General features: G+C 38.8%; 1 protein-coding gene across 1 annotated transcript in view; it reads left to right on the forward strand.

Moving 5' to 3' along the window:
• The window catches only part of LOC124787949 (ADP-ribosylation factor-like protein 3), a 59,949-nt gene extending 56,441 nt beyond the window's left edge, over positions 1-3,508 (forward strand). Inside the window, exon 4 of the mRNA XM_047254953.1 lies at positions 2,176-3,508. Within this exon, the coding sequence (XP_047110909.1) occupies positions 2,176-2,355 (180 nt within the window). The 3' untranslated portion in view covers positions 2,356-3,508. The remainder of the gene's footprint in view (positions 1-2,175) is intronic.
• The last annotated feature ends 19,641 nt before the right edge of the window (positions 3,509-23,149 follow it).

Here is a 23,149-nt window from a genome sequence, read left to right on the forward strand (position 1 = left end):
TGCACTACAAAATGAACGTATTTTTGTGAAGTCGTTTCCTTTCAAATTTTTGATGTCCTATCTCAAACATTCAAGTGAGGAGGGAAAGGGGGGGGGGGGGCACTATCTAGTATTGCCCGGAAAGATCGTAGATCCGGGGCTGATGCGCAGAGCAGTCTTGAGTTATAGTGGGGGAGGGGGAGGGGGAAGGGGGGTAGTCTTCATGTGATCTGTATTTACATTTGGTGGTTTTGCTGTTTCCTCTTTGTTTACTGCTCTCACATCAAAGGAAAACAAAACGGATTTCTGTGGCTGGGAGCTATCAGGTGAATTAAAACAGTCACATAATTATGGAAGGCTAAAATATGATATTTGTTTCAGATTTTATTTTATTTCCAATTCCCTGACTGTCAAGCATAGATGCCTTGCAGGGCAATGAAGTTATATTTGTCAGTTTGCCTAACTATTGGCTAGTTTCAACCATCCTCTTCATTTCAAGTGCATATTTTCATCTTCTAGCATGTATGGTATTGTGTCATAATGAAGAACCAAACATGAGCTAATACAGTACTGGTACTCCAAGAAAATTTACATCCTGAAAACCACACTGAAACCCTTAATATCAGGTCGAGGCCTACTTAATTGGGAGTCTGTACATACGAATGTGCACTTTAAGCTGAATTATGCATTTTAATATGGTTCACGAAATTCCGACACTCTTTGAGTATCCTCTGATGTCGTGTTTCAAAAAATGGCATAATGTAAGATCTTTTTCCACAAGATGAACTATGTGCGTGAATGTACGATGAATTTCTTAAATCATAGAGCATTTGACTCTCATTTAAGAATCAGCTCTTTGATGTCAAAATATTTAGAAGAATTTTGAGCCCAGAATATCAGAGATTTTTGTTGGTATTAAAACAATTTTACCGGCGCATTTGTGTGATGTATCTTAAAGTGTTAACACGCGCAAAAAAGGTGAACAATATAAGTGAAAGCTTAGCTTCTCTTCCAGCTTATTAATCTACCGAGACAAATATTATACGTGAGAAATTTGCTTTTCTTGTAGCAACACTGTGCATATTAATTTAAACCATTAACTTTCCCTGTTACGGTTTTTCTTGCTACTTAACAATGATTTTGCTATTGGCTGACTACATCACGTGTCCTGTACTCTGAATATCCACTGTCATTGGCTGGCGAGATCACGTGACATGAGCTGTGACTGGTTTACAAAGTGCCTCGCATTCTCTATTTCAATGCTTCAGAAAGTAACATGCGGTGTCTGATGGAATTCAAATTTAATGTGTATTTTTAACCAGGAAATCCGGGAGAAATCCAGGAATATTTTTTTGTTGTCCACGTATACACCCTGAACTACATTGAGTTGTTATCAAAATATCATCATCTACATTTAATTTTTTCTATCTGTATTCATCACAGTTACCTCAAGCAAGGGAATTTTGTTCACCTTAAAGAAGTGCTTAGTGAAAGGGCTTTGGTGCTGTCAGTAAATTAATAGTTCAGATAAATATATAAAATCAAAGGCAGTAAATAATTGCAGTAGTGGAGGTAATCATATCTGGTAGATTAGCTACTGGTAGGTTCAAACAGGTTGCGAGTATAACACTTTGTGAACTCAGTTGGAATCCGTAGAGGGAAGATGATATTCTTTTTGCAAAACATTATTGAGAAAATTTAGAGCACCGGCATTTGTGGCTGGCTGCAGAAAGATTATACTGTCACCATTGTACATTCTGTGTTAACGGCCATGAAGACAAAGTTAGTAAAATTAGGGCTCATAGGGAAATGTTTAGACAATCACTTTTCCCTTGCTCGATTTGCGAGTGGAACGGGAAAGGGAATGCCTAATAGTGGTCAAGGTACTTTCCACCATGCACCATATGGTAGCTTGCAGATTATGTATGTAGATGTATATAAGAAAAGACAGGCATGTTATTATGAAGCAAAAGGGCAGTGCTTGCGAGGCAGAATTAGTTTGAATGATAAAGAAAGACATGATATGGACAAATACGAAAAAAATATGCACAAAAGATGTGTGACAATTACCAAGCCCATGGTGTCAACTAATTTGTGTAACTGGGGTTGAAAAGAAAGAGGAAAAACATGTTTACAGGTCCTTGGCACCATGTCCTGTAATATGTACAAAATAACTGGTTCTTATCTGTGTTGCAGGATCTCCCCAATGCAAAAAACAGTGAGGAGATTGCAGACATTTTAGACCTGAACAGCATTCCTGCTTCAAAACATAAAGTTCGTGTTGTGGGTACTACAGCCATACCTTCAACTGAAATAGCGAGGCATCCTTCAATTTTGGAAGTGCAACAAGCTCTTTTCAGCATGACAAATGTCTAAGTAAAATAAATTTCTTTTGTGTATTTAAAATAAATGGGTTGATTGTGAGACAGTATTTCACAGTATCCTGCTGTTCTTTTTTATGTGTAGACTAGATGTTTTATACATAATGATTTCGTATTATTGGAAATAGGACATTTGTGCTATTGCATTTGCCACTCTTTCAAATGAGATTTATTGTACTTTCTTGTGTGTGTAAAACTGAAATTTCAAGGCTGATTATTTAGATTACATTCCACGGGGTGTCTGAAGTGTGCAAATGTATACTATGGACATGTGTGATTTTGTTAATGACAGGATTTTGATTGGTAAATATGTCACTGTATGAGCAATTCTTGGCCTAGGAGTCTGTCAGAGTAAGACTTCGTTTTACAGAATCATTTTGTCATCAACTGAGGCTCAGAATAATAAAAGTGCTTTGGAATTATCTGCTGTGTCTCTATTATCTGCTGGTGCAAAATGAAACATGGTGATTGTTTTCCTTTATGTTGCCACAGCCAAAATATAAGTATGCACAAGATGAATAAAATTAGTTGTGCTAATGTTTAAAACTGATTATTTCAACAAATAACTTTTGAATTTTAAGAAAAAAATAAGGAAAGACCAAGTAAAATAAAATAAGGAAAAAGTGTTGTAGCTATGAATGAGAGAGACGGAGTAAAATCTGAGCTTGATGAATTAAATTTATAGTTTTCTTTGTCAATTCTTGTACTCCTTTTTTAGAATATTCATTTCTATGTGTTAAATCCATTTTATCGAATCTCTTAATTTCAAGTGACTTTTACAGAATTTACGAGTCTTAAGTTCAGTTCCAATAATTCAGTCTGTGCCAGCAGCTTGGGTCTCTCAAACCAATTCTGCAGTTCTTTATTTGTAATAGGCCTACTGAATCTCAGTTTTTGTAAATATATAATAGAGAAAGAAACTGATGATGAGACTGAGAATTACTGGTCCTGTAAACATGACTTGATGTAACATTCTTGACTGCCTGTCTCAGTACTTTGAAATTTTTATTAAACTACCTGAGGTATTCTATCAGTACCTTCTTGCCTTATGTCTGGTAACAGGCAGTCTCTTATATTTAATCTGAAATATCTATTTATTAATTTTGTAAATGTATATCATTATAATAAAAACTAATGCATTTACTGTATTGTGTGTTTTATATATCTGAAAATGTTCAACATAAACTCAATGCTTTTAGATACTTTCTATATAAATTTTATCACATTACACCAGTCCACTATCATATGCCTTTGTGACAGATCTCAAAGGTTGAGCTAATAGATTGCAGCATTTTAACCAGCTTTGATTTCGTAGATCATTATTTGCAGACAAACATTATCTTGTGAAAAACTATCCAAAGATAAAGTTGTAACTATAACTATTGATGTTGTGACTCAAATTTTAAGATCCTCTTCCTTTCCATCCCCTGCCTTCTTTCCATGACATCCATGTAAGGAGCAATAAACACTTCATCTTGGTGTTGCTCCTGCAGCTTTGTTCACATTATTCTGCATTTTCACTTAAACATTTCAAAATTAGAATTTATTGGTAAATTCACCCATTAATATGTCAGAATTGAAATTACTAAGAACTAGCTATATAAAAAATTACTAAAAAATACTTCAGTGCACAATCGTGGTGGTGAAGTCATTGAGAGGGCATCAATAAATGCTAGATTTATAGTGGAAATGTCACTTGCTACCTTATGAGAATGTAATTACGGGAAGTTTGCTCAGTATTGTGCATGTTCTTATTTAATTCCATTTGCAAGTTCAAGACAATTCTAGTCAGTTAATGGACTCGGAAAAGGTATAGTTACAAAACCATAATGAAATTTGTCACTTCGTGATTTGTTTGGAAGTATGATGATTCATAATTGCATTAGGTCTTATAGGAAGAGAGATATTTTTGTTTATGTGATTTAGCATTTAATTTCCTGTGTTTCATTTAATATTAAAAAGGTAGATTGGTAGATCACGTGACTAATAACGAGGTACTGAATAGAATTGGGGAGAAAAGAAAGCTGTGGCCTGACCTGACTAGATTAAAACATTCTGAGACATCAAGGGGTCACTAATTCAGTAGTAGAGGGAAAGGGGGGGGGGGGGGGGGAGCTGCAAAAATTGTAGAGTGAGAAAAAGTGATGAATACATTAAGCAGATTCAGAAAGATGTAGTTGCAGTAGTTATTCAGAGATGATGAAGCTTTCACAGGATACAGTAGCATAGTGAGCTGCATCAAACAAGTCTTGTGGGCTGAAGACAACAACAACAATAAAAAGGTAGCTGTCGTAATGTATGTTACTTTCTCTGTATACAAGCACCCGTATTAAACATCACTTGCAGCGGCATAGTCATTGATTGGTCTATCTGTGACTAAAATTAGTAGCACAGGGTGTTTAAAAAAAGAATATACGTATTTCAAATGCATATATTTATTAAACATTAAGACATACAAATATGAAACTTTACACACACATTTATGAATCTCTCAAGTTCAGATTACAGATGTTCAGTGTGTCCTCCATCAGTAACACGAACAATGTCACATCAATACTCAAATTCCTCCCATACTCGAACAAGCATGTCCTTGGTCACGGATGTTATGATCGTATGGATGCAGTTCTTCAACTCTTCAAGGTTCTGTGGGAATGGTGGTACATAATTGTTGTCTTTAACGAAACCCCATAGGAAGAAGTCAGACGATGTCAAATCTGGTGACCATGGAGCCCAGCTGAGACATGCTAAGTCGCCAGCTCTTTGTCGACCAATCCAACTGTTCGGTAGAGTTTCATTCAGATATTCACGCACTTGGTGGCTACAGTGAGGGGGTGCCCTGTCTTGTTGAAAAATGAAAAGAAGAATGGGTCGTAAACAGATGATCGGGATATTGCACAATACACATTAACTTTGGCTGCATGTGGGTTCTGTAGGCCCCAAATTCGAACATTGTGTTTGTTTACCTGACCATTAACATGGCAAGTCACCTCATCACTGAACACGATGCGTTGTGCAAAAGTGTTATCATTGTCAATAGCATCAAGAATCTTGTTACAAAATGCGACACATTTGTTTTTGTCATCAGGACGCAGAGCTTGTAACAGCTGTAACTTATACACCTTCACAACCAACCGATGTTGCAAAACACGCCAAATTGTTGTTGTAGGCAGTTGTAACTTCAGACTGGCATGACGAGTTGATTTTGAAGGACTGCACTGGAATGCAGTTTGAATTCGTGCAACATTTTGTTCAGGAACACAAGTGCGGCCAGGACTCTTTCCTTTACATACACAACCTGTAGCTAGAGTCTGTCGATACCATCTGCGAATGTTCGACTCATCCTCCCCCCCCCCCCCCCCCCCCCAATCCCTCCCTCCCTCCCTCCCTCTCCCTCCTCCATGATTATTCTGACTTGTTTGATGCAGCCCGCCACGAATTCCTCTTCTGTGCTAACCTTTTCATCTTGGAGTAGCACTGGCAATCTAAGTCCTTAATTATTTGATGGATGTATTTCAATCTCTGTTTTCCTCTATAGTTTTTGCCTTCTACAGTTCCCTCTAGTGCCATGGAAGTCATTCCCTCATGTCTTAACAGATGTCCTGTCATCCTGTCCCTTCTCCTTATCAGTGTTTTCCACATATACCTTTCCTCTCCAATTCTTCACAGAACCTCCACATTCCTTACCTTATCAATCCACTTAATTTTCAACATTTGTCTGTAGCACTGCATCTCGATGCATCTAACGGCTATTAATATAAACTAGACTATATTCGTTTCTCCAGTAGTCGAGCCAAGGCACAGCGATTGATAGTTTGGACAAATAATAATTTGTAATACATATATTCTTTTTTAAACATCCAGTATATTTGAAGATATCACTTCATGTTGTTTCTGAAACATTAGGAATGTGAGCCATTGTACACAAAGTGTCTTAATTTATTAATTTATTTATTGATTACATCCTGAAATTTTCCAATTCATTTGTATGACCATCTGTTAGATCAGTATGTATTATTAACTATCAGCCTTTTGGTTCTGAAGAGATTACGTTTAAAAATGCTTGACTGTCCTCTGCTAGAATATTGCTGCATTGTAGGATCCTTTCCAGATAGGATTGACAATTGACAGAAAAATTTCAAAGAAGGGCAACTTGTTGTGTATTATTGTGAAATAGCGTAGTGTGTGTGATGGATATGATACAAGAGTTGGGGTTAAAATTGTTAAAATGGAAGTGTTTTTCTGTTGCAGTGAGACCTTTCCCTGAAATTACAATCACCAAATTGATCCTCTGAACACAGAAATATTTTGTTGGTGCACACCTACTTAATAAGAAATGGTCATTGTAATAAAATACTCGCATGGAAAGATTCAAGTATTAATTTGTCCTGCACATTGTTTGAGAGTGGAATGGAAGAGAGAGAGAGAGTGGAATGGAAGAGAGAGAGCGTAAAAGTGGTTTGATGAACCCTCTGCCTGGCACTAACGTGTGAATTGCAGATCACTGATGTAGATAGTTTTTGCAGTTCTTAACAAGTCTTAGTGTTATCCTTATCTTCCGCTAAGTGAATAAATTCCTATTAGTGTTAAATAAAGTATTAATTTTGTTACATCACATTGAGCAGTTTGCCATATTTAAAACTAGAAAACATCATCAAACTGTCAGTATTTCAAACCATAAGGTATATTTTAATTTTATTTCTGTTCAGATGTTATTCATTATGCCCAAGATATTTTAATCCAGATTATATAGTCTTACCAAGCCTTGCTCATCCTTGAAATCCATGAAGATTCAAAGTAATTGTCAAGACCCCCTAGCTTCTTTTTGAAACACTGTGTGGGGTGCAGACAGTTATGAATTTTTATATCCTTAACAGTTACTGTACTTTCAATATCTGTACTGAATCCATGCGTACTCTAATCACATTGTAATGAAGCCAGGGGACACAGACGGACAAACTTCTTCTGGCATCTTCAGCTCATGAACATAGCAAAATTCACCTGAAAGGTGTTGTCATGTCACGTTGAAACTTTTGGACCCATGGAATTGCACAGTTCAGTATTATTGGGAATAAAACCAGTGGAACTAAGAAATAATTCTTGTGTGTTCTGAAAACCCTTCCATAAAGTAGTGACTAATCTTTTACTCTAAGCCTGAACAGTTTCTACTCATCTCAAACCAACAGAACAACATTTATCCAGCTAGAGTCCATTAACATCCAATAGGCACATATTCTGACTACCTGCAGTTAAGCTAAAAGTTTGGTCTCCATGTTGTGCTTGTGTCAATCAGTAGGCAGTACACAACAGACGAGAACAGAATACAAAATTAATTTACCAAAAATAATTTCTTTTAAAGTATTCATGAAAGTAAGAGGGTGAGTCAAATGAAAACCTTAAATGTGTAATAACAAATCGAAATTTTGCGCCGTTATCCTGTTTAGTTGGTAAGCATGCTACAAACAGCGTGCAGAATGGCCTGTAGGTGGCAGCTTAGTGCAGATGCACACATACCGTCGCAGTATCAGTATAAAGATGGCCGCCCCACTTGCAAATTGCACCAGGGAAGAATAGCGTTCTGTTATTCTGTTTTTGCGTAGTGTAGGTGTGGAACCTATTGAAATTCATTGACGAATGAAGGTTCAGTACGATGACGCATGTTTGTCACAGCAGCAAGTCTACGAATGGAGTAAGAAGTTCGCAAATGGTGTGACTTCAGTGGAAGATGCTCCTTGTCCAGGTCAGGCACAATGAGTTGTGACCCCACAGGACATTGCAGCTGTTGAAGCCATGGTGAAGGAAAACCTCCAAGTGACACTGAATGACATTGCAGCGTGTTTACAGATTATTCGTGGATCAGCACACCACATTGTGCATGATGTGCTCCAGTTTCACAAAGTGTCTGCAAGATGGGTGCCACGGCAGCTGACTCCTGAAATGAGAGAACAACGTGTTGATGCTTGTGAAGATCTTCTTTGGGGCTTTGAACAAGAAGGTGATGGCTTCCTTGCAAGAAGTGTTACTGGGAATGAAACCCGAGTTCACTTCCACCAACTAGAAACGAAGAGAGCAAGCAAGGAATGGTGCCATTCCTCATCACCAAAACCAAAGATGTTTCAAACAGAATCATCAGCAGGGAAGGTTATGTTGACTCTCTCTTGGGATGAGAAAGGTGTCATTTTGGAGCATTGCATGCCTAGAGGGACCACTGTTACCAGTGCATCGTACACAGATATCCTAAAAAATGATCTGCGGCCTGCAATTAAATCAATGTTACATGGATTGCTGTCAGCAGGTGTCCTTTTGCAACATGACAATGCAAGGCCCCACACTGCCCGTACAATCACAGACTTGCATTTTGAGTGTCTTCCTCATCCACCATACTCACCAGACCTTGCCCCAAGTGATGTCCATATGCTTGGACCACTCAAAGACGCAATGGGAGGAAAGAAGTCCCATTCTGATGAAGAGGTACACCACGCGGTGCATGAGTGGTTGCGCAGACTACCAAAAGAATTTTTTTCTAAAGGAATTTATGCACTTTGTAAGTGCTGGAGGACTTGCATTGAGCGTGGGGGAAGTTATGTTGAAAAGTGATACAATTTTATACCACTTCTGCACAATAAATAATATTTTTAAAAATATTTAAGGCTTTCATTTGACTCGCCCTCCTAACTAAAAGGATTGGATTAATTTTTCTTTTCTTCCTCACTTCAGTTTCTGGATAAGAAAAATTTGCAATTAGCCACCACATTTGCATAACATATGTCTTTTTCAGAGTGTATGGTTATAAACTACATTCTGAATTTTGCCTTCAGGTGGAAAGATGAATAAGTTTTGTTGTTGTCTAATATGCTACACTTAGTTGTCTGTGAGAGGAATAAGTTTTTTGATTAACCCCACAACATTGTAATGCTTGCTGTGGATTTATATTGATAGTCATACTGTATACTCGTCTTGCTGGTTATTGGAGGCTTTTACAGCTAAATGGTAAGTCAGGTGAAATAAGTGGAATTTGCAGTATGAGTGCTGACTTGCCATTTTCTTTTTGAGGTAACATTTCTACTTCTGTGAAGTTTTATGAAATTGTTTAAAAATTTTTCTTGATACGGTACACCAGGAACATTGAGCATATTTAGAAATCCTGTTGGGAAGTTCTCGCTTCTGTCTTGGTTAATCATTGTATTAGTGAATTTAAATATCTTTTCTTCCCCTGGTACATTTTGTACTTGCTAATCTGTTTGTATCGGACTCTGTAAATTTTTGTTGCTAAGATTGTGCTCACACAGGAATTCTTTGCTTACATAGTTTTTCTCTATAAGCAGATATTTTTGGACATTGTTCCTCTGTCTTTATTACGTTACACAACTCATCAATTACAACAATATGTGCCATTTCCAGGTTGTATTCCGGAACATTGGAGCATATTCTAGAGCATTCAACAATGTTAATTGACATTAGATAATATTGGTAGATGCTTCAGAACATTATAGAAAAATCTCGAAATTTTTTCCATTGAAAATTACATGTATGTGAGACAGACAACATCCTGTCAACAACCACTATTTGATGGCACCTACTACAGACAACTTCAGAACCGCAACAGCTGCCACCACCTCATATAGCTGCTGTGGACTAGTGTGTTGGGAAATCTCCTGAGAGTAATGTACCAAAGATATCGTAGGTACCTCAATTATGATTTTCTCATGCGGACCCTGTCTTCTCTCAGGAAGTATGGTATCTATCACTTTTCTTCCACTTCACTGTGAGGAGGTAGCATCTGAGGGTAGGGCTAAGTGCCCTGTATAGCAGAGAAAGGGGCCAAAGAAAGCTCAGGGTGCTACACCCATCCCCATAACCAACAAGTCTGAGGCACTGAGACACCATTCACGTGTAGGGAAACCCCCTGGGTCTTGTGTCGAGGAGGAAAACACAAAAGGGTAGGGGTTTATTAACCATCAGCACTTCAGACACATTGTGGAATTGTACTTCTTATGGAATTGTTAGTAAAAGATGGGAAGGAACACCACGTGCACTCAGCGTGTATGTCTGGGGTCCTCATTCAACATGTTAAAATGTTTATTCTGGCAGCCATTGAGGGAACAGAGTCCAACCAACTTCAGATTGTAGTGCACGTTGGAACAAACAATGCCTCTTGTCTGGGTTCTGGGGTCATACCTGGGTCATTCCAATGACTGGCAGAGAAGTTAAGAAGACCATCCAGCCCTGCTCATAGAATTTAGCGAAGCTCACAATCAACAGGATTGTTCCTGAAAATGATTGTGGCTTCCAAATTTTGAATCGAGTGAAAGGCATGTGCCAGAGACTTCAGAAGTCCTGTGACAAACTTGACTGTGACTTTCAAGACTTGGGTTACAGAGTAGAGAACTGTAGGATCCTCCTGAACGGGTCAAGTGTACACTACCCAGGTAGCTGACTAGTGTAGCACACACACACACACACACACACACACACACACACACACACACACACACACACAATAGGTTTATATATATAATCAATATAATAGAGGGAAACATTCCACGTGGGAAAAAATATATATAAAAACAAAGATGAGGTGACTTACCGAACGAAAGCGCTGGCAGGTCGATAGACACACAAACAAACACAAACATACACACAAAATTCTAGCTTTCGCAACCAACGGTTGCCTCATCAGGAAAGAGGGAAGGAGAGGGAAAGACGAAAGGATGTGGGTTTTAAGGGAGAGGGTAAGGAGTCATTCCAATCCCGGGAGCGGAAAGACTTACCTTGGGGGGAAAAAAGGACAGGTATACACTCGTGCACACACACACACACACACACACACACACATCCATCCACACATACAGACACAAGCAGACATATTTAAAGACCTGCCTTTGGGGGTAATGCCAAATGTCAGACAAGCCTGAGAAAATAGAATATGGGAGCGTAATCTGGCCAGGGCGAAAGCATGTTTGCGGAGGGAATGTAAATAAAACTTAATAGGGTCGTTGTGGGGGTGTTGTGAGGGTGACATGGTATTAGAAGGTGGAAAGTGTAACATGAGGTGAAATGAAAATGAAAATAAAAATATATGGGGAGAGATAAAGGTGAACTGGAAAGTAACTGGAGATCTGGAATGAAAAAAGGCGAAAAGGTGTTGGTTACAGCTGGGCTATGTTGGACTTGGGTTGGTAGACAACGATGTGCACAAAGGTTAGGTGGTTGTGTTGCCGCCAAAACACGTTAAAGGACAGAGAAATTCGGAAAAATTTTGAAAAAACTGCGTGTAGCATATTAAAAGGAGTGGTTTTGTGGTGGCAGATTATGAAAATGAGGCTAACAATTGTCTGACGAGGAAATAATGACGTTAAAACCTGTGGGAAGCAGCTAAATATTATAAGTGATATGGGAAAAACGGAAATGGAAATAAAGCGAAAGTTATTAGAACTGGCCAAAATGGTTGTTTAAAAGGTGAAAGGAACTGTTTGTGAACTAGAAACGGTGGATATTATAGCGGCGGTAGTGCTGAAAGCGCCAAAAAAATTTTTTGGTTATGGTTTGGAAGTGGGTTACGTATTATTGAGTATATATAGGCGGGATAAAATAGTATAGCAGATTACGGTAAAAAGGAGAAGGTGAATACAAAGTGAAACTACTGGCAAAAACAGAAAGAGGAAAATAAGACGACAGAAAAGATTTCGAAATGCAACAGTGACAATAACAAACGTAATTGTTGGATTCAAATTAATGATATCAATATAATAGAGGGAAACATTCCACATGGGAAAAAATATATATAAAAACAAAGATGAGGTGACTTACCGAACGAAAGCGCTGGCAGGTCGATAGACACACAAACAAACACAAACATACACACAAAATTCTAGCTTTCGCAACCAACGGTTGCCTCATCAGGAAAGAGGGAAGGAGAGGGAAAGACGAAAGGATGTGGGTTTTAAGGGAGAGGGTAAGGAGTCATTCCAATCCCGGGAGCGGAAAGACTTACCTTGGGGGGGAAAAAAGGACAGGTATACACACACACACACACACACACACACACACACACACACACACACATATCCACAAAAGGCGAAAAGGTGTTGGTTACAGCTGGGCTATGTTGGACTTGGGTTGGTAGACAACAATGTACACAAAGGTTAGGTGGTTGTGTTGCCGCCAAAACACGTTAAAGGACAGAGAAATTCGGGAAAATTTTGAAAAAACTGCGTGTAGCATATTAAAAGGAGTGGTTTTGTGGTGGCAGATTATGAAAATGAGGCTAACAATTGTCTGACGAGGAAATAATGACATTAAAACCTGTGGGAAGCAGCTAAATATTATAAGTGATATGGGAAAAACGGAAATGGAAATAAAGCGAAACTTATTAGAACTGGCCAAAATGGTTGTTTAAAAGGTGAAAGGAACTGTTTGTGAACTAGAAACGGTGGATATTATAGCGGTGATAGTGCTGAAAGCGGCAAAAAAATTTTTTGGTTATGGTTTGGAAGTGGGTTACGTATTATTGAGTATATATAGGCGGGATAAAATAGTATAGCAGATTACGGTAAAAAGGAGAAGGTGAATACAAAGTGAAACTACTGGCAAAAACAGAAAGAGGAAAATAAGACGACAGAAAAGATTTCGAAATGCAACAGTGACAATAACAAACGTAATTGTTGGATTCAAATTAATGATATCAATATAATAGAGGGAAACATTCCACATGGGAAAAAATATATATAAAAACAAAGATGAGGTGACTTACCGAACGAAAGCGCTGGCAGGTCGATAGACACACAAACAAACACAAACATACACACAAAATTCTAGCTTTCGCAACCAACGGTTGCCTCATCAGGAAAGAGGGAAGGAGAGGGAAAGACGAAAGGATGTGGTTTTTAAGGGAGAGGGTAAGGAGTCATTCCAGTCCTGGGAGCGGAAAGACTTACCTTAGGGGGAAAAAAGGACGGGTATACACTCGCACACACACACATATCCATCCACACATATACAGACACAAGCAGACATATTTAAATATCATCTTTAAATATGTCTGCTTGTGTCTGTATATGTGTGGATGGATATGTGTGTGTGTGTGTGAGTGTATACCCGTCCTTTTTGCCCCCTGAGGTAAGTCTTTCCGCTCCCGGGATTGGAATGACTCCTTACCCTCTCCCTTAAAACCCACATCCTTTCGTCTTTCCCTCTCCTTCCCTCTTTCCTGATGAGGCAACAGTTTGTTGCGAAAGCTTGAATTTTGTGTGTGTGTTTGTGTTTGTTTGTGTGTCTATCGACCTGCCAGCGCTTTCGTTCGGTAAGTCACATCATCTTTGTTTTATATATATATATATATATATATATATATATATATATATATGGTCAATAGAAGGATCCAACAATTTGTTTATTTCCAATGTTGACACTGCATCTCGCCCAAACTATGTTGCTTGCAGCTTCACTTTCTGTCCCAGGACCATTTATATATATATATATATATATATATATATATATATATATATATATATATATATATATATATATATATATATATATATAGGTGATTCTCCATCCAGTCCAAATAATAGCTGTAGAGACCAGGAATTGTCTGATAAGATCCAAAGAAATGTCCCCTACAGACAGGAGTTTAAAATTCTAGTGATTGACTGTCAAAGCATATGCTATGAAGTTCCAAAGTTTGAAGCACTCCTAAAAGGAAGTGGAGCTCATATAATACTAGAGAAATGAAGCTGGTTAAAATCTGAAATTGATGGTACTAAGATTTTTGTGGAAAATTTGTGTGTATACCAGACGGAGAGGCTAATGGTAAATGGGGATGGTGTATTCGTCGCAGTAGACCAGGAACTCAAATCTACTGAGACAGAAAGTGAAGCTGCATGCAACATAGTTTGGGCGCAGTGTCAACATTGGAAATAAACAAATTGTTGGATCCTTCTAATGACCATCAGACTTATCTCCTGACGTAACCGAAAACTTCAGAGAAAATGTAAAGTTCAGTTGCATGTAGGTTCCTCAATTGTATTGTCATCATTTGAGGAGATTGAATCATCCAACAAGCAAGAGGGGAATAATAGTTTTATAAGTGGCAGACATACCTTCTCTGAGACCTACCTAGAACAGATACATCAGAAGCCTCTCCATGATGGATCAAATGGCAACAAATAAAGCTGGCCGTTTTGAGGATACTTTCATTGAAACTGGTATCAGTGACCATGAGCTAGCTGTAGCAACAGTGATTATCAACATACAAATAGCAATTAAAACAAGTGGAATGATTCATAGTCCAGTCAACTGGTGACCAAACTAGCTGTTTTTGTAACAAAATTGCAGAATTTTTTTAAATCAATGATTCCATATGTTTTTCAGGGTACTGAATGTGAATTCCTAGTTGGCTGCCTTGTTGGAGGCCAGCTTCACAATGAAAAACATAAAAAAAACGTCAAGTTTTGCTTTTTTTCGGTTTTTTACTTATATTTTGAAAGCTGTGTGTTTTTCAAAAATGAACACACACTGCAAATTTAAGTACACAAAATTTCCTACAAAATGCACTAGTCAGGTTTGATTTTATGATGAGTGGTAGTGGCATTAGAGCATGCTGAAAAGTAGTGATTTTTTTTTTTTTTTTGCTCTTCGCTCCACTACCTACAACTTGAAAATTATACATGATAACAATGAAAACCTGTACAGCATGTGAAAGTACATTAAATTTCTTATAAGAGTCGTCTGTAAACATTCAATTTTCTCTTAAGGGGGGAAGTAGTAACACGAAAATTATAAAAATGCCTTCTGTACCCTACAGCCAGACAATCACTCCCATCTGTCTTATCTCTCATCAGAGCTATACTTCTCATGTGTTATGCATAGGAGGTTGTTTGAATGAATGGTTGGGAAAGCATGTTTGATCAAAGCATTGACAAATAATACTGTATTCGCAACATATTAGGTAATGACACTGAATAGAAAGATGGGTATGAAATCTGTAGGTGGTCATGTAAATTTGTCATTAAATGAGAGTGCCAAGCACGGTTGGATTATTGGTCTGAGCAGGTTCTCCTACTGAAAGGAACGAGGTGTTCAGTGATAGAATATGGATACAAGTGGCAGATAAATTGTATAGTGAACTATCAGTGTGTGAAGAAATACTCAAACTGATATCATGCATGTAGTTTTTTTTTCCTCGTCTCATTTTAGCTGTCGATTCTTTGGCACGGGAAGGTCCAGGTGAGGGTCTTGGGCAATGCAAGGTCAAGAAAATGAATCAAGGACTGTGAAAGGTCCAGGCTGAACAGTGAATTATTGCTGTTCTTCAATTGGAAAAATGGAACTGAATGGTTTTATTTTTGTGATAGAGAAAAAGTGATTTGAAAAGGTGCATAATGCTGCAAAATATTACAAGAATTAATACCTTCTGTCACCTAGGCTACTTCAGTGGTACTGCAAGGGCATCATCGAGATCATCTTCTGTATCAAAGTTGTCGTCGATGTTGGAGTACGACCCATCACATTGCTGGCACAGTTTCACGAAGAACATTCCTGATCACCTACACCCACACTGACCATGGTAATCTGTGTTTCATTTGCAAGATGTAAGCTGAAGAAGCCTCTTGGGAGCCAGAGGTTTCAGTGTGATAATGGGAACCACGTGTTTTATGTGATTGCTGGGGGCTTTCTGTCGCACAGATTTGTATGGTTGAGTTGGCATACCTTCAAACAAATTTGTAACTTGTATATAAATAATGTACGAAGTAAGTATGGTCAAAGTGTGAAAACTGTATGCAGCACCATGATACCAACAGTTTCACAAATAAATTTTTTAGTGCGTGTGAAAAATGAGGGTAGACAAATCACCACGCTGACGACAATGTGCAGTGAAAGTGGAATTGCCTCCAAGCAGGCAGCTGACGATGCAGACACATTGATGATGTGGACGGCAGAATTGCTGGCTTCAGCTAGCAAGCGTCACAATTGTGGGGAAGATGTTGACCTTCTGCTCATAATGATGGGTGTCCCAAACTTCCCTGAATGTATATTTCCACAAGCCAGGAAGAGGTATACCTCTCTACCATCTGAAAAGTGCAATGGAGAAGAGCGTTGCCAACCAAATGCTCCTCCGCTACACAATGAGTGGCTGCGACATATGTCTGCTTGAATCACACATTGCTAAATTCACTGACCCTACAACCCTTCCAAAGGAAATAACAGCTGCTGGTGAGAAATTTCTGATTGCTCTTTGTGGTGATAACCACCCATCCACAACATTCAACAAGCTGAGATTGTTACCCTATTCCACACCAACAACGGGACTATCCACCTTGAGGTCCTCCTACAGCAACACAAGAATGACAAACCCATCAAGGTTACTGTCAAGCGTTTGCTCCAGGCAGATGAAATGTGTGTGTTGAGCAACCCGTTGTTACCTGATGTCTACATTACGTCATGGGCCTGCCAGCCACCTTTTGCTATGACCAGACAAGCAAGCACGAGGCCACCTAAGTCGACCAACACCACCACCGACACTACACCATCATTGGATTAGTCTCCACAGGACACCTGCCCAGTTTCTCCTGTTCTAAGACCAGTCTACACAAAGGCTGGCAGAGGCATACAGCATGAATACAGGGTGAGTCAAAAAGGTCCTTACAGCTTTTGGATGATACTGAATTTTGTTGAGATAACATACAGAATCGGTAGATGTGTCATTTTATAGCAAACATCAAGTTTGATCTATGTAATGCGTCAGTACTCTATCTGCCACCAGGAGCACCAGCGTAGTGCGTACTTTCACTGCTGTAGAGTGTGTTCGCTATGTGGTTTTTATATCAGGATATGCTTAAAATTTTTTTAATACCACAGAACAGTGAAGGTGATGGAAATAGGATGGTTTACTACCAGCAAGATGGTGCAACACCTGATTCCCTCACGGAAGTTTGAGGTTTCCTTGATAATCGCTTTCTGGGTTGGTGTATTAGCCCTCTGCCACCTCACTCCCAAGACTTGACACCACTGGATCTCTTTCTCTGGTGTTCATTAAAGATCGTATGTATGTTCCTCCCCTACCAAACAATTTAGCCAACCTGAAAGACTGCATCTATGCTGCCGGCGCACAAGTTACATCCGATTTGCTGCAATGAGTGTGGAAAGAAACTGCTAACCGGTGAGACGTTTGCCACATCACAAAAGGTAGTCACATTCGATCAAAATGACACTTTACACTTTTGTGTGAAACTTGAGGTGGTTTGCTACAAAATAACACATCTGTCAGTTCTGTAAGTTAGCTGAATAAATTTCTGTATCATCTCAAAGTTGTAAAGTCCTTCTGACTCATCATTCCTCTTATATTTATTCATCCCAGGAGCTCCACACTTCAAGGCAGTGAGGGGGTGGAATGGCGGCTATGTGGCAACACAATTGGTCAGAGACTAAGACTGAAATCAGATGTATGGAATATGTTTCCTTTGTGTAATTTTTCCTGCCATGTTTCATGTATCATCATTTTGCGGTATGTGTTCTTTCAGTAAATTAATATTGTGTGTAACTTCTATTGTTCACTCTTTATTAGTCCACAGCTGATGATGTAGTGGCTAGTGTTGCTGCCCCTGGATCATGGGGCCCCGGGTTTGATTCCCGGCCGGGTTGGGGATTTTCTCTGCCCGGGGACTGGGTGTTTGTGTTGTCCTCATCATTTCATCATCATCATTCATGATAGTGGCTAAATTGTACTGCGCAAAAAATTGGAGTGTGAAAAAATTGAGACTTTGTACAGGCGCTGATGACCGCGTAGTTGAGTGCCCCACAAACCAAACATCAACATCATCACTCTTTATTGTGGATTGACATTCCCAAAGGTCCTTAATTACTTATCTCCACTCTTGTGACTGGATACGGTATGTCTCATTTTGTGAGAAGATACACATTGACTCAATCAGGTTGTGAACCTATCATAACAAGAAGAGAAATTGCTTTACAGTGGTATGATATTATTCTTATGATCTCTCTAACTACTGATTTTCCAAAACTGGTGTCTTCTGGTTGAGGATGCAATACCTGACGTAATAAGCCTTGTTTTCCTCAGAATGCCAGACATTCTACTTCACTTGCCTATGTTTAAAACTTTCACATTATTCACAAGTGTATGAATGGTAAGGGCAAAAGGCTTGGACGCAGGCATCTCATGAGTATGTAAGCATAAGCTGGTGCTATCTTGGGACGCTGATGAACTACAGTGTTGGTATATGCCTGCCGCTGAGCACCTCCATACATGCAGTCGAGACGAGTTTTGTCAATGGTCACCTGCATAGAGTGGAGCTTTTTTAACTTGTGTGGTTTTTCAGCTCAAAATGAGACTTTTCACATCAATAGTATCTGGTGCTAGGATGTCAGGCACATTTATGACAGGTTGGCATAATGAACATGTTAATATTATAAACTGTTTTTAAGGAATATAGCAATGACGGTTAAATACTTGGTGTTGGCATATTTCTGTACCTCAAGTACCCTGTGCCTACACAATCCTGACAAATAGTATGGAAGGTCCTCAGCCAAGGAGACAAGCCCATAACCCCATACAGAAATGGTGTTAGCATGAGGATCAATTATGGAAATATTAGTCCTGAGGAGGTGTGATGGATGTGTGGACATCCGAGAATTCAGAGTACCTGCTATCTCTCCATGGTGCAGCTGCTTGGACATCATCTGACAACGAGGGAGCATCCGACGATGGAATTCAGGTTAGTCTGCTCAAATATGGTTACAGTACAGAAGGCAGTGATGGATTTGTAAAATGCATTAAGATGGCCTACTGATACCCGAAGAGCAGAGTGTTGCGTATTCAATACAAATGTAGAATGTTACAGATGTAAGGAACCCAGTTACAAGCATCAACACTGTAAGGAGAAATGAATTTGCTACAATCATGAGCTATGAGTCATGTATTGAGGGACTGCCACAATAGAAGAAAAGGTAATGTGAGCAACAGATAATTTGGTAGATCGTTAAAAGAATAAAGGGGATTACGTGCCACCACATCGTTTCCCCCTCTGCCTGAGCCATTGCTTCCTGTTACCTCCACTGAAAGTCAGATTGACAATGACTTCATGATAGGCACTGTGTATATGGACAACAAATTGAGCTTCTTATTAATACAGGGACAAGTTAAGCCGCAGCTAAAAGTGCATCACTTAAATGGTGAGAAGCTACATAACCATGGAGAGGTTGACATAGAATTGTGTTTAGGCCAAGAAAAATACACAGTGAGGGTGCATGTTGTTTCAAGCAATGAAACATGCTGTGATGGTTCAGTTGGATTTGATTTCTTGTCCACTAATGGGGCAGAGATATGTGCTGCGGTTAGAAAGACTGGACTAGGTCATAGCAACTATGAGCTAGGAAGTCATTTTTCAGATCATACTCAAAGGAGAACCAACACTGACATTATGGGACTGATCAACCTGACCAACACATCAGTTCAAACTCTCCAAATCAATGTACAAATTGATCAACTTTAGCAAATTCTCCATGGAGAAGGAAAAATAATCATGTTGAAGTCAAGCCATCCCAATGCAAAGAAGGAACTCTGTTATCGACCGAACAGTGAAGTAAATGTGAGTTACTGGACAAGGTGCATTGTTATGTCACCAGAAATGTACATGTGGCTACAATGGTGAGCTGGAACATAGCTAAAGCCCCATAACAAGAGCGAAAATGAGCAAAAAAGATGTCATATTGCCGTGAGGAATGAAAGTTGCTGAAGTGCTGAGCATAAGTAGAAGTGATGTCATACAAATTCCAAATGAAGTATCGCAGTCATGAAGACAGATTTTTGTACAGTTGCTGAAAAATTGCCATGGAGAGTTGAAGTTGATAATGAGCTGAAGCATAAGATTTAGCAAAAGATAGAACATTTGACAGATGAAGCACAGTTCTCAGTGCTTGTTTTGTTTGAGTATGTGGATCTTTTCCGAGAACATTCATAGCTACCTGTCGCTCAATTGATTCAGCATCGTATACGTACTGGAAATGCAGCACCAGTTCACTCAGAAACCCTTCAGTCAGTGACAGCTGGTAGACAAAATTGTTAAAGAACAACTGGAAGTTGGAATTGTAGAACCAAGAGATGTTGCAGATCCAGTGTGGTCTTCACCAATTATTATTGCTACAAGGAAATCTGTTTCTGGAGAGCCACAGTTCTGTTTTTGCATCGATACTGTGCTGTGAATGCAGAAAACAACAGACATTTAACCCTTTACCAAAATTGGTAGAAATCCTAGACTACTTGGACAGGTGTCAAATTTTTCTGGTTTGTGACCTAACAAATGGATATCAATAGCTGATAGCAAATCCAGATGATTGAGTGGCAACTTCATTTGTTACAGCATCATGAGTTTATAAATACTTTACATTTAGACTTTGCAATGTGCCAGCCACCTTCCATCATCTGATGGATTCGGTTTTGTGAGGGCTCACAGAGACACAAGCTCTTTTATACCTTGACAACATAATAATTTTCAGTGAAAACACAAAACAGCATACTGAGAGACTTAAAGCAGTTTTTGAACATGTAGGGAGCACAAATTTATGTTTATTATTAGATAAATGCACAAAATCAAGTGAACTGGTGTCCATCTGGGCTCAAAACTAATTGCAACTGTCAAGAAATTTCCTGAACTACAGAATTTAAAGGAACTGCAATCATTCTTTGGGTTAGCCAATTTCAACAGATGTTTCATAGCCAGTTATGCAGTTAGCAATAAGAACAGTATGCCCAATGATGCAGCCACTGAGAAAAGGAACAATATTTAATTGATCGACAGAATGCAAAAAATGTGATGGAGTAACTTTAAAACTTCCCTAACTACAGCTCCAGCATTAGCGTACCCAGATTTCAGCAAGTGCTTCATTCATTAAACAATGTTTCAAATTTTGCTGTTGGTGCTATTTTGTCTCAAGAAATTGATGACCATGAACACCCAATATCATTTGCTTCCAGACAATTAAACAAAGCAGAATGTAATTATACTACAACTGCAAAGGAGCTTTGTGCTTTGGTTTTTGGTATGACACACAACAGATATTTTTGACAGGAACACAATTTACAGTGTTTACAGACCATGCTGTGCTTGAAAGGTCAATGAGCTTAAAGGACCCACATTTCGGATTAATGAGGTGAGCTTTTAGACTGAATGGGTTGCAGTTTAAGGTTATTCACTAAACTGCGTGTAAACATTGGCACAACGATCAAAAGGTTCATGCTTGTGTTACAGTAAGTCATGACGAGAGGTAAAAGCAGCTCAGCAGGAAGACCCACAATGAAAAATATGGAAATGTAATCAATGGTTCGTCAAAACAGATGGAATGGTGTACAAAATCTCTAGTAAAGGAAACAGCCTCCTTACTCCAGAAAGAATGAGAGAGCAAATCATGATGGAACAGCATGATTCATTATTTTCTGATCATCGTGGTGAAAAAGCACCAAAAATTGAAATAACTGAGATATACTGGTGGCCAAGCAGTAAAGCTTACAGTTTTGAGTTTGTTTCACAGTGTGATTCCTGTAACAGGCATAATAATTTGGGAACAACTAAGGGACCATTACAAGAACTGCCAGAGACAAGTGAACCATTTGAAAGAGTAGGACTTGATGTTGCTGGACCTTTACCTAAGACCACTGCTTGATTTGTGAAAAAAAAAGGAAAAGGTTCCAGTACAGTGATCTTTTGAGGTGTGTTTTTGAAATTTAGACTTCTTAAAACATTGTTTTAACATTTTTCTGAGCATTTTAAAAGTGTGAATAAAACATTTGTACTGGTAAAAAATAAAGTTCTACAATAGACACAACTCAAAATCTGAAGTCCTGATTTTTTGTTGTCAGAGGTATCAGTACAGCATACTGGCACTTACTGTCACAAATCAGGCACTGCCTAAGACTAAAGATAGGAATAAATATATATTGATCATGTTAGATCATTTCTCCAGATATATTTTCATTATACCAATATGTGATCAAAGTGCTGAGACAGCGGCTAAAGTTTTTTTTTTTTTTTTTTTTTTTTTTTAACGAGTGGATTCAGAAGTTTGGATCAGAATTCACCATAATCAATGATCAAGGAACAAATTTCTTGTGTGAATTTCTTAGACTGATTTGCAAGCTGATGAAAATAATGCAGCTAAGAAATGCACTCGCACACACTTCAGGATATGGATGCATTGAACAATTAAATGGAATAATAATTAAGATGGTTACTCACTACATAAGAAGCATGCACGATGACTTGGGTGCGTGTCTACCATACATCGTGAGTGCTTACAATGCAAATATGCACACGGCAGCAGGCCTAAGTCTGTACGAAATTGTATCTGGAAGAAGGATGCATTCACCCTTGGACTTTACCTGATTGACCACTGGAATCAGCAATAAGCATGTAAAGGAATTAGAGCACAAGATGAAGGAGGCATGGAAGGGAGTGAAGCAGTGGAATCATCTATGTTTTCTGCAGCAAGCGAAACAACAAGGTTGCCAAACACTCATGCCACAGTATTGAACGGAGATCTTGTCTACCTGAGCTACCTAGTGTTAAAGAAGAGTCAGGTCAAAAGTTTAAGAAGTTTAGGAAAGGACCATACCCAATGTTGGAGGTATTGTTGCCAGTCACCCTTAAGCCTGCCTTTCAATTCAATTGTCATTCCTGCCAATTGTGTAAAGTCATTTCTGGGCAGACTTACTGCAGCATCACAAGATGACAATGAGGACCAACCAAGTTGGCTACAATTATAGTTTTTGCTGTGATACT

This window comes from Schistocerca piceifrons, chromosome 1 (genome assembly GCF_021461385.2).
Source record: "Schistocerca piceifrons isolate TAMUIC-IGC-003096 chromosome 1, iqSchPice1.1, whole genome shotgun sequence".
NCBI lineage: Eukaryota > Metazoa > Arthropoda > Insecta > Orthoptera > Acrididae > Schistocerca > Schistocerca piceifrons.